This window comes from Venturia canescens, chromosome 1 (assembly GCF_019457755.1).
Source record: "Venturia canescens isolate UGA chromosome 1, ASM1945775v1, whole genome shotgun sequence".
Taxonomy (NCBI): Eukaryota; Metazoa; Arthropoda; class Insecta; order Hymenoptera; family Ichneumonidae; genus Venturia; species Venturia canescens.
The window spans coordinates 9,713,892-9,726,583 of NC_057421.1; the positions used below are offsets into that span (position 1 = coordinate 9,713,892).

The window sequence follows — 12,692 nt, forward strand, 5'->3', positions numbered from 1 at the left end:
TATAATACGTTCGAAAAAATATATTTATATATGCTTGCGGTGATAACGCTATTATATCTCGTGAAGAGTGCGAGAGAGAGGCGAGGAAAAAGTCACGCGGGGAAAATGCACGCTGATATTTCCGCGAATTACATGAACGTATATTCCGCGCTGTGTTCGTGTAAACACACACTTATAACGGACGACAAGTCGTGATCGTAGGATCGTCAAATTTCGATGCACCGACATGCCGTTTTCTCTTGTAGTCACGATTCACCGGTTCATCCGCTGTGTAAAATTTATTTAATTCAATAACGGATTTGATATCAGTCATTGAGAATTTCGACACTTTTTTTTCCTACCCAACGCACGATAGTTTTCAATGATCATCGTCGTCATTGCGCTCTAGCCGCGCGGAAAAAAACTCGCACGCGACACGAGTGGTACGTACATCCACGCGATTGGTTGGATTCGCCTATTCTTTTTTTTTTTCATTCTGCTCTTTATTTCTTATCCTTGATAATTATATTTGAGGTGATGTAACATCAAAGAATATTGTCCGACTCCGTCATTATTTACTAAAACTAAATCGAGAATATTGAACTTTTGTCTCGAATTATGGTAATAACGACGTCAATCTAAGAAACATCTGTCCAATTACGTTGCGAAATCCTATGTGGATAGAGCGCACTATTCGCGTGTGAAACGTGGAATATTGCCTCCTATTTCAATAGTTTAGAAAGCCATTTACAAATAATTTCCCGCTATTATGGCTATAGTTATGTTTTTTTATTATTGCGTTATAGTGAGCATAATTATTCGCTCAAATTCGCAACTTCGATATTCTCCAAGTTGACGTTTTTTCCTGAAGGTTAAACATGATATTCGAATAATTGTTTTTTAGAGAGTTCAACCATAATTCCCAAGGTGTTCTATATTCATTTTTTTCCATACTCTATACCATCCTGTTTTCATTTATATTTTTCAATGCCTTCGCAATGATGTCTCAGGCTAAGTTAAGATGTGATTCGTTGTTCTACGAAAAATGTTTTTAGGAGTTCTGATTATATTCCTTTTAATTTTGTGCATTTTAATTTTCGTGTGGAAAAAGAATATCGATTGTTGTACTACGAAATTCATTAAGCAGTTATAAATAGAATAGTCATCAAAGATAAACATGCTTATGAGAATTCGACTGTTCTGTATCTTGTGTTGATACGGAAGAAAATGTAAACCAAACGCAAGCTCATGAATATTAAGTTCAAACAATGGTGCAAATTATTCTTAAAAAAAAAAAAAAACAGTTTAGAAATTGAATCAATAGACGAGGCGAACAGAACGCAGTTGGGACTTACATTATTCTATTTGATTTCACAGGATCGGAGTTTCATGTACCTGGACAAAATTACGTTGCCCAACCAGGTGGGCATGTGGGTGGAGGAGGGGGTGGTGTAGGAGTACCAGGAGGTAGAGGGCCGCCGTCCCTCGGAGGAATACAAACTTTGGGTCAGTCGACGCCTGGTATACAGCCGGGCGGTCCACAGAGCGGACAACAACAACCTCCGCAGGCACAAACACCAGGTGTGCAACAACAACAGCCACAAGGACCTGCGCCTACGACTACACCTCCTGTTCACACACCTTCGCCTCAAGAAATGGGGAAACAGGTTCATTTGCAGGCTCCGTCGCAGCACCAACAGGTCTACATGTCTAATCCAACGAGACCGGTCACCCAGGTTTGTTTAATTTTATTTACTTTAGTCATCTATTCTACTTTTTGGTCTTTTGCAGTATTGTTCATTTGTTCCATTACTCCCAGTTTTTTTTTCCATATTGGGCTCTAGAGGATATACGATCGTTGATAAATTCGACTATCAATTGAATTTAAGCTTATCAAAAATGGTCATAAAGAATTCAAATATTTTTCAACCAGATGCAGATAATTTTTTTTTTTTCATTTTGTAATATCTCATACTGATTAATGCTTCATTGATTTTTATTTTTTTTTGCAATGCAGCAATTTTATCGATGTTTTCAACCCTTACGACTTTCATGATATATACAAAATCAATTTTACTTTCACTTTTTTTATTTGAGACACTATTCGATCCTCTCACTTCCACGGTGCATTCACTTGTTACATAGAATATTGCAGTTATTATCTGTCTTCGTAAAATCCTCTCCTTTTATTCCAAGTCTAAATTTAGACGTTTATTTAAATACCATTTGACCGAACCTAGAGCTTTTACCTGGTCTTTTACTCGATCCCACATTGATTTTTCACCCTTGGGAGAATACATTTTACGAATCCTTTCTGTACCTGCCGTATCTATCCCCAATTCTATTTTCATCAAATTCTATATTTTATCGTGATTGTTTGTCACTATGACAATTCATCTCTTTTGACTCTGTTCTCTTTGTACTTCATTCTCGTCATTTGAAATTCGACATTCCTTATAGTCTTTAGGAAAAAGCTATTATTTCAAAATTTCACTTTTTGAAACTTTCATGACAATCGTACTTTCTTGTTCGAGTATCAACGTCAATCTTCATGAGTTGAGATTATGAAAAAATTCGAATATATCATCACAATGAAACCCTCTGGTTTCGCGTTAGAAAGAACTTGAAAACGACAACGAGTTTTGTGTGTTTTCCCCAGTTATAATTCTCAACTAATTTCTTTATTTTCAGGGTTATTTCCAGCCCGCACCGAGGTCACAACCTTCACGAAATCTCGGGCACAGAAATAATCAGGGTGGTGCAGGTACGCAGGTAGTTGGAATGCCGGGTGGTGGTGGTGGTGGTCAACCCACCGCGTTGTATCAACATCAAGGTATAGCGGTGCCGCAGGGTACGCCGATGTACGATATTCGTACCTTGCAACAAGTGTCAAATCTTCATCCGACAGGGCATCAACAACAAATGTACCCTCCTCCCAGCATCCTGTCACTGGTGAGGTTTCCAAATGTTTCTTTTTCGTTGTCTCATCACCAATGATACAATTAAATGATAATTATTCCCAATTCTTCTTTCACTGCTAAGATTTCTTACGTTTTCTTGGTTTTATAGTTTCCTGCTGCACAGCAGAGACACCAGGCACATCAGGGACAACCTTTTTATCAGTCTTACACACCCCACGCTATCGTCCAGACGCCAAATATGTATCCATATGCGCCAGGACAAGGAAATCCAAATCCATGTACGTATTCGACTGGTTCGTCATAAATACCGGCCAAATCGCCTGATGTGTATAATAATGGAAGGCTTGGAGAAATTTCTCAACTCTAATCCGTCCTCGACTTTGTACAAAATTTTATCTAATACAGTTGGTTTTTCGTTCATTGTTGAATGTAACTTAGTCACGCTTAGAGGGTCAACAATTCATGTGACGTTCGCATTTCAAAAGGATTAACGATCGAAAGAAGAATTTTCAGCAGCTCTCAATTTATTTACAACCTGAAATTTTGAACGTATATTTTAAACGAATGCTCTTTACTTCGGATGAAAAAATTTTTAGAACTCTTGGAAATTTGTCAATTTTTATGGAGTTGATTACCCAGGTGACAATTTCTAAAACATTGACCAAAAGAACCGCTACGCTTATGCCAAGTCAAAAATATCCATAAAAATTTCAAAAGAAAATTTGAAATGGTTTAGTCCCAAAGAGTCCTTGAATCTGATAAATGTGTTCTTTATAGACGAAATTTCAAACTGTTTTGAATTGTTTGAAAAAACGTGATTAGTCTAGTTGATATCTTAGAAAATATTCGTTCAGTCTCGTTGAAATTTTCTCCATGTTCGAATGAAAATATTTCATCCTAATGAGCGTATAACTTTGCAAACAATGATGAGAAATTTTATTTTTTATTTCAAAAAACGGAAGAACAGTATTGAAATACAACTTTTTTTCAATCTTTTCATTTACGAAGTCAGAGGTACTCTCAACGTTTTAATGATTTACTGATAAGGGATGCATATAGACAAACATGAAAACTTTAAAGCTACCCGTTTCAGTTTAAGGAATCTAAGAAAATTGATCTCTTTCAAATTGTGTCTAGGTCTGTCCTCTTTAAATCCTCAAACTCGATATCGTTTTAAATGTTCGTAACTTAGAAATTTTATGACCTGCCCGATGTACAATGAGTATTACGGTCAGACGATGTCTCTTGAGATTGCAGTTCGTCATTTGTCGACTTTCAAAGGACTAACACACGAAGGGTCAAATTAATTTCGAGACCATAAATTACGAATAATTAGAGCTCCTATGAAAATCTCTACGTTCATTTTGGAAGAAAACGAAGAAAGGAACTTTTGTCCTCGCGGTTAGGTTCTGTTAAGTTGTGCTATCCCTGGTGCAGGTAGCTTTTAATCAATAGTCGTCCATCCATTTGTCAAGTTTTAAAGAGATTAGACAAAATTCCATGAATTCAAATTCAAAGTCGATGTTATATTATTCCTTTGGTGGTTTCTGGCAGATTTTTACCAACAACCTCAACCTGCAACACCGCTAAATATTAGTAGAGCCAGTGCTAATGCAGTTAGCGGGGGAGCTCAACACGTAGGAGGACCGCTGGCCGGTGCCCAAGGAGCCGGTGGTGTACCTCAAGGTGCTCTTCAGCAACCTACACAGCCGCCACAGCCTATACCCTCGATGGCAATACCTCTCGCTCCAACCGGTAAGTTTTATAAGTGATTTACACTGTTTAACAATTTCATGGTAGTCGACACGTGTACTGTAGAGTTAACGGAGAAACCTCCAGGTTTTTCACTTTTTGATTGATTCAATGTATCAGTGTCTTTTAAGAGTATGGATCAGTCGACTAATCTCACTTGGAATTTTTTAAATTGAAATTCTCTGGCACGGTTTGACCGATTAAAAAAAAGGCTCTGTCAGCCTACGCAGAAGGATGGCAAAAATCGACTGACAGAGCCTTTTTTTAATCGGTCAAACTGTGTCAAAGAATTTCGATTTCGAAATTTGCAGCTATCTCTCTCGCACTCACGGTTGCGATATACCGACTGATCCATCCTCTTAATGATTGTCCATCAACTGACATTCTTTTTTATTTTTTGTAATGAAAATGATCCTCGAAATGTACAGCAAATGGACAATCTTTGGACAATGGATTTTATCGTTCACGTAAACAAACGAGGCACAAAGCAAAATTTGTATGAAGGGGGGGTATTTGAATGCAAAAAAGGGATTTTCCAAAGATCATTTTGGAAAACGTCATTTTGAAGATTGCAATTGCACGTTTTTTTCAAAGTGACATTTCAATGTCGTTTGTGTTCGGAATTCGTCAGCGTATTTCGCGACTTTCTGTCCACGCATTAAGAATTTAGAGTAACGCTAAAACTTGTCCAGTCTACATACAGGTATAGCATTTTCGACAGGTTTTGTGAGTGGAGAATATGGGGGTTTATCCGCAGCTTTTCAGTTTGCTTCTTCAGACAGGGTGCGAATGAGCAGGTAGCAACGGTACCAACCCTCCCCCCACCCCTCGATATTTCCGCCTGGGGTACATGGCAAAGAAAAGATTCTTTCTATCAAAATGTTGCTCAGTCCACCTTGAAACGTGACATAGTGAACACGTTATTCATTAGAATCTGAAATTTATTTTTACGAAGCTTGAGAAAGTTTGTACGTTTCGCATTATAAAATGTTCGTCGTTAATAACGTTTATCGTTTATACGGGGAAGGTTCGTAAATTTTTTACATTAAATATGCCATTTTATGATTTTCCATTAACGTTTTTTCAAAAAAGTGGCTCAAGGCTCAATGGGAATTCAGACTATTCGAAGCCTCACGCCAATCGAGTTTCCATTGGGTTTCAAACGAGCATTCAAAGTGATAATTCACTTCGATTTCTTGACAAATTTGAAAGAATATGAAAATATTTTTTTATTCTTCCACAGAAGTATACACCGGTCACAATGGTGGTACGTCGAGTGCGAACCTTAGCTCATCGAGATTATCGACTGGTCCGAGATCCCACGCTATCATGGATATCCGCGATCCAAACACCGGTGACAACATAGCCGCTGATATATACGGCAATGCATCGAGTGTAAGTGGTGCATCCAGTAATCGTGAGACTCCTCAACCGCAGGTGAGTTGAAGCGTTTTATTGAAAATGAAATATTTTCTTTTCATTTGGTATACACAAATGTGTGCGAGAGTGCATTCGCATAGCCAATATTCTCAGGGATCAATGGCTGTTGAAATATGTTTAAACACTTGAAACTTCAAATTTGAATCGACAAACGATTATCTTTAAAGTGCGAAAAAACTGGCTGCCAAAAATAAGCACAATAATATTCAAATTTTGATCACTGGAATACGATAACGACAAAACGACAAATGAACACTAAAATCTTGATCGAGAAAACTTGAATGAAATTTAATTGTCGAAGAACGCTGAAAAAGATTAGGTAAACAGAGTTTCTCATCGTGCCTCTCTCGCACCGTTGTTTGTGTAGTTATATTTAGTTGATTATCTCCATAGCACGTAACTCAAACCCTGTCCTAAGTTTTCGTCGATCGTTTACGTTTCTCGATTATAAAAACGAAAAGCGCATAAGAACCTTTTGATTTGATATATGGAGCAATTTTTTAGTTGTTGAAGGGCTGAAAAGTTGGCCAAACGTGTGCGTATCACTCGTCTTTCACAAAGATATGGTGATTGTTGCAGAATCCAGAATTGGTAGCGGAATTTGCGGCTAGAGTCGCGAAAGCGGCTAGCGAAGAATCGGAGACGAGCTTCGCATCATCGTCGTTAGGACCGTCAACTTCGACGTCGTCGACGACGATAGCGTCGGCAACGGCGACGTCAGCAGCTCCAGTGGCGGCGACAGCGACGAGTGCGCCGGTACCTCCGTCGGGTGTGACGAACGTTGTTACGGAGAACGTACCGTCAGCGACGCAAATTACCCAAGTAGCAAGTACAACGAGTATGAAAATAACGTCGAATCCCAGTAAGGAATCACCGATCCAGTGCAACAGCGGTACATCGACGACGACGACGACGGCGATAATGACGCCTGCAACAACGCAGTCTCAAAATTCGACGATCTCGGCGAGCCCGCTGCAACAACAAATTTCGGAGGGCTGCACGCTCCCGAAAACAGATTCGAAACCTTTGCAACTTCCCGCTCAAGAATTTTGGCCCCGTGGCGAGGCGAAACAGTCGAATGCCGGGCAACAACAGCAACCAATTGCCGCTGTCATTGACGAACAAAAGCTCAATGTCGCATCAACCAATCCAATTGTTCTTGCGAACAAAGAGCTTGTCTCGTCTCCGCAAATCGATCCTGTCGCTCCTGTGGCTTCGACAATTGCACAGTCGAGCATAGAACTTAAAGAGCCCGCTAAAAGCGCTTCTAAGCCTCCGACCGCGGCATCAATCGTCTCGAACACATCGAGCGCTACACCGAACATTGCCACTAATGTTACCGACGTACCGTTACACTCCTCGAACACTGCCACTCAAGTTTCACTTGCTTCCGCAAATCCTAACATCCCATCGGCTCCTCCCTCTGCCCCCGCGGCAGCAACACCTAACGCTGCTCCTGTCTCTGTACAACCCGCGCAAGGAGGCTCGAGCTTTCTTGGACCAATTCCGAGTCGTCCACCGCGTTTCCCTTTCCCCGGTCCTTCCATAGACTCCTCATCTTTTCCCACTCTTGTTAGTCCCAACACGTACTCACCACCACGACGAAAAAACCACAATCAACAACAAGCCGGCCAAACCAATGCCACCGCTACCGCCCCAACTTCCGGTGCTGAACTTCCACCCTCTGGTAAAGAACCTCAGAAAGAAAGAAAAATTAGCGATCGTAGCAGCTCTGCTACCTCCAGAGGTACCACACCGACACCTTCTCACAATCAGGCCGAACAGCATCAACGATCCAACGGCGAAACTGCTCTCGATAAGACTGACGTCGCTACCGATAATAAGGCTGATCATCATCAAAAAACTGCTGATGGTGAGTACACTTTTCAATTCAAATTCCTTTTTCTTCATCTCTTCAACGAACTTAAGTTTCGCGTGACTCCAAAATGAGGTCGTCGAGTGATAAAGATTTCATGAAGCGACGTTGGACACGAAACTTTACGAAATTTTTAACAGTTGGTAGAATTTTAAACATACCACCAACTCCCTTGATGAAACGTAGGTCGACAAACCTCAAATTTTTGTTAACCTACCGATTGAGGCGCTCCACTGGTCATGCGAGTGTGAGAAAGACTAAAATGCAGATGCAACTTTTTTTCGATCCTTCGATATTCGATGAAAATTTAAGTTTCACCTTGTTCTTTAACGAAATAAAAATAACTCGCAATTTTTTTTGTCTTTCAACGTTGAAATCTTTCGAAAAAGTGTTCATCCATCGATATTGCGATCGGCACATCGCGTTCCAAAGAGTTTCGCATTTAACTCCTTTTTCATTTCCACGGGACTTTTGCTTCGAGGATATTATACAACCTGATTATTAAGCAGTAGTGCTCCGAGTTCAGTTGCTCTTTTTCTTCCGCTCATTATTGTTACGTTTGTTCGTGAAAATCAATATTTTCATTGAACAAAATGTCAATATATTCGTACAAATGATTAATTCGATGGTCGTGATATTAAAATCTCTGAAATGTCTGCTTTACCAACGTGGTACGCGAATGGCTTTTGTATTTCTCAGCGTCTCCATTTTTTCTTCGCCTCTGAGGTCACGCTGCCGAGTGCGAATATCTCGTCTCGTTGTTTGCACTTTGTGCCATACGACATTTACACGAGGCGATTCATAATTGGCTTTATAAAAGCTTTACGCAATTTTATTTCGACTATTTTATTCAACGAAATTCGTAAAAATACTGAGAACGCTTATTCTTACGTGCAAAGTATGTGCGAGGCAAACACAGGTTTTTCGAATTTCGTATAGCCCCTGAAATGATTGTTATTGTTTTTTTTTTTTTTTTTTATGAAAACTTGCTTTGTCCTTTCATTCGAAATTGTTTACATCCGATTCCATTTCGTATTCACTCTGTGTCTTCGAGGAGACTCTAGTTCTCGTCCGACTTACACACGTGGCGCACGACGGACTCCCGATTTTAATACTCATTATTTAACGTATCCAAGACAATTCGTTTCCCATTTTCTAACAAAAATCCTGACGGAATATTACATTTTTACTATTCTCTCTTCCCCTCATTCCTAGATTTGTTATTTATAGATGTTTTTTTCGTATCGGTTATCGGACAATTGCGTAACAACGTTCTCAATAATATAAAACCTATTTCTCTATTTACCAAGTGAACGCGTGTATTTTATTTTGACTTCGACGACTATTCGTTACGCGAAATTTTTCATTTGTTATATCGGACGGTATAAATATTCATTGAATTATCCAAATCCACGATAATCGATAAGTGTTGATTAATGTTGAGTGTAATTAACGCAAATCGAAACTTACGGTTGAGGTTTTGTGCGCCTGTTATTCCGTCCGTTTCTGTATTCCTTTGAAAAAATTATTCGCATTTACGTAAAATTGAAAATTTCGTAGTGACTCTTACACTCAATGCGCTCTTTTCACCTTCGCTACAACGCTCAATTTCGTGTAGTGTGAGATTCGTCGGTTCGTAAACACTCCCGTGAATTTGAGGAGCTCCAACGCTCTCGTCACGCTATACAAAATGGTGAAGAAGAAACCCGGTGAGTTGAGATTTGTTTCTATTGTCAACAATATTTCGTGTGCTCCCGAAATATTTTCGACGAATAAAGACTGTAAAGCGATCCTCGCGTTTTTTTTTTTATCAAACGAATAAAATTCTTACGACGTGAAAATTTTGAAAATTTCCTTACGCGTGAGGTACTTAAAAAGCGAATCATATCAATGCCAGATAACTGAAAAGAACGTCAATTCAAATTCTCAGCATAAATTGAACCGTTCGACACAGTTCAATTTGGCTCTGGTCGAAAGGAGCAATGAAATTCAATCACGTCCCATTCGAGTTCTACATTTGAATTGTTTTCTATTCGCTACTGGATCTGAAAAAAAAACCAGTCAAAGTCGTATTTTGTGTGAAATATCCCGGATGAGAAATCTTCGTGCTATAATGTGTCTTGGGCTCGAGTGTCTCAGGTTAGATTTCATCGGGTGGGCGTAATACTCTTCGTTCCCAGACAGCGGCGGACATAGTCGTTTTGTCCCTTTCCATCTTTTTATTTCAATTTTCTTTGTCGTCCTCGGACGGTCGTCTCCTCTCGCGTTTTTCTTACCGCGGTCATTCGCAGAGTTGTGTATACACTTTGCACGAGTGGCGCAGGATTTCCCTTCTCCTCTCGCCCCTCCAGCGCTCCGTACGAACGGTCAAATTCTCGTCGACGAAATTCCCCGAAAGGCTGGAGCGTTCGGAGCACATGAACTGACGTCATCGTCGGATTAAGGAGTTCGCTAGGTTTAGGGTGGATGCGGCAAAAAGGGGTTATGGCGCTGAGGTACTCGATCTGCGGAACAGATTGCGCGGTAAACTTGCGCTGTAGCAAATCCCACGGGAACTCAAATAATAACGAAGTTCACACGCGTTTTCTTGTTCTTTTTCACGTTAATACAAAATTAATCAATTACTTCGTTGTCGGTGAACTGACGATTATTTCGCCCTGATTATCGTCTATGTGAGGAATCAAATAATCTTCGGAATCGATATTTCTCCGCTATTATTGAAAGCTTATCGACTCTTTTACTGTCATTTTTCTACGAATACATAATTTTACCAGCTTTCAAATCCGTCATTTCCAACAATTAAATTTTTACGGGATGATATTCTCAGAAAAACGTTGCGGCTGCACGGTTCAAATCGATTATTCCATGAAATAATGGCGGAGAAAAGTCGCAGCGTGTTAGACTCGTCGTGTACGTGGTCATGCGTTTCGACGAAATTTGTTCAGCAGTTTGACCTGAGTATTGACAGGAGCTAGAATCCTGAAGGTAATTTGCTCGTCAATGCCCTTTACGGTCTTCGCGATTGCCCCAAGGTGAAAGCAATCGCATAAGAAAATTGATCGAATCGTTTTCTTCATGAACATTTCCGAATAACCGGTTTTTATGCAAGACGTTCAGTTTCGTCCGTGCACTGTCACCGAATAATATTACCGCTTCCCGTTACTCTCATAGGTTTTCAATGTGAAAAAAAAAGTTTACCGAGTCATTCTCCGTGTTCATAAATTTTCACCGTAACTCGCGACGCTTGCTACGAATGTACTGAAAATTGATTTCTAAAATGAACGTTTAATTCGCGTCTCTTCTGTCATAAAATAAACGCCGCTGAGGTTTTCTCGACTTGATCATTTTCTTGGAAGAAAAATTTCGTTGCTTTCGATATATTACGACTTCTCTCCTACCTCGCGCTTGCCCGCACTCCTGAGATGGCGCAGTCGCACAGGCAAGGTTGGGTGGAGGGGATGAAAGCGACGGTAGCGCCGCTCCTTTGCCTCCTGTGCCGGACCGGTTACCACGAATAACCCTCAGAAGCCAGCACGTGCTGTGCTGGCCCGTTCGTACTTTTTCGTCGTCTCGTTTCATCTGGATATTAAAATCGCTCTCTTATATTCTATTCAACTCAATTTTAAAGTTACATAAATTATTTTTTTATAAGAATTTTACCAGCACTGATACTTTTTATTACAATTTAATTAAATAAGTTATTTATTTAAAAAAGTTTGAAAATTCATTTGTTCCTTCAAGTAACAAAGTGCTTTGAGTCAGAGCCACGTTTTTTTCGTCACGCCACATCACATTTATTCCTGTGAACAGTCTACTCAGTCAAATTGTACATAATTTTGTAGCGTTTTATACAACTTTATTGAATTTTAGTAATTTTATAAAATTCATAGTGATATTTATACACATATTTATTAATCGTCGCGAGACGACGAATTTTATACAGTGATTTTCGAAACTACTTTACGTACGCATACTTTTCTACGTATTTTTTTTTTTTCGACGCAGTGCTTCTTTACGTATTCCTTATTTTACGTATTGTCAACCATTTTTATTCTCAATGACGAAACAAGTTTCGTAGTCTCGAACCTTTTCGATAATATTCGTTCGGGAAAAAAGCAGTAAGAGAAAAAAAAGAAATGAAGTGTCGAGGCGGATTCCGTTTTGGGGAAGGATGTCCTGCTCTCATGTATGTATGTAATTTTATGCTTTTATCATACTTTTTATTACGTTATTTTATTCCTCTCTGTACGTCCATTTTTTTGTACAATCTCTTGGGGATTTATGGTAAATTCGGGGATAGAATAATCTTCCATCGCACAACGTGGTCGGGGCGGACATCTTGGATTCTTCTAGAGCTTCCGTTTCCCGTTAACACGCCCCGTGTCGTCTACCATCGGTGATTTTCCCACGTGTTCGCGCTTACAAAAATTCTTCAATCTTTATTAACCCCGTAATTTACCAGAATTATCAAGAGTATCTTCACGAACATTTTTCCATTAAATTTACCGAAAAAATGGATTTTTTATTTAACGAATTCGGAAATCAACTTGGAGCCCTTTATTCTAGAAATTTCGGCGTTCGTCATCCAACATGGCCGTGAGCCCTCGAGCACGTTCATCGCCCTTGATTGCTCAAAAGTCCCATTTATTTTTCTACGATTTAAAAAATACTATTTTCATTAAATTTCCCAAGTTTTTCCCTTCGATATCCAAGATCGGTGGCAT

General features: G+C 39.6%; 1 protein-coding gene across 6 annotated transcripts in view; it reads left to right on the forward strand.

Annotated features, from left to right (window-relative positions):
- LOC122416578 (eukaryotic translation initiation factor 4 gamma 3-like) overlaps positions 1-12,692 on the forward strand; it is a 63,539-nt gene that overhangs the window by 34,648 nt on the left and 16,199 nt on the right. For all 6 annotated transcript variants that reach the window (XR_006262133.1, XM_043429670.1, XM_043429677.1 and 3 more), the window contains 6 exons: positions 1,357-1,715; positions 2,671-2,931; positions 3,049-3,178; positions 4,455-4,655; positions 5,896-6,089; positions 6,672-7,965. Coding sequence is in view for 5 of the 6 variants with exons in the window: in XM_043429670.1 (XP_043285605.1) it covers positions 1,357-1,715; positions 2,671-2,931; positions 3,049-3,178; positions 4,455-4,655; positions 5,896-6,089; positions 6,672-7,965 (2,439 nt within the window). In the remaining variant the exon portion in view is untranslated. The remainder of the gene's footprint in view (positions 1-1,356; positions 1,716-2,670; positions 2,932-3,048; positions 3,179-4,454; positions 4,656-5,895; positions 6,090-6,671; positions 7,966-12,692) is intronic.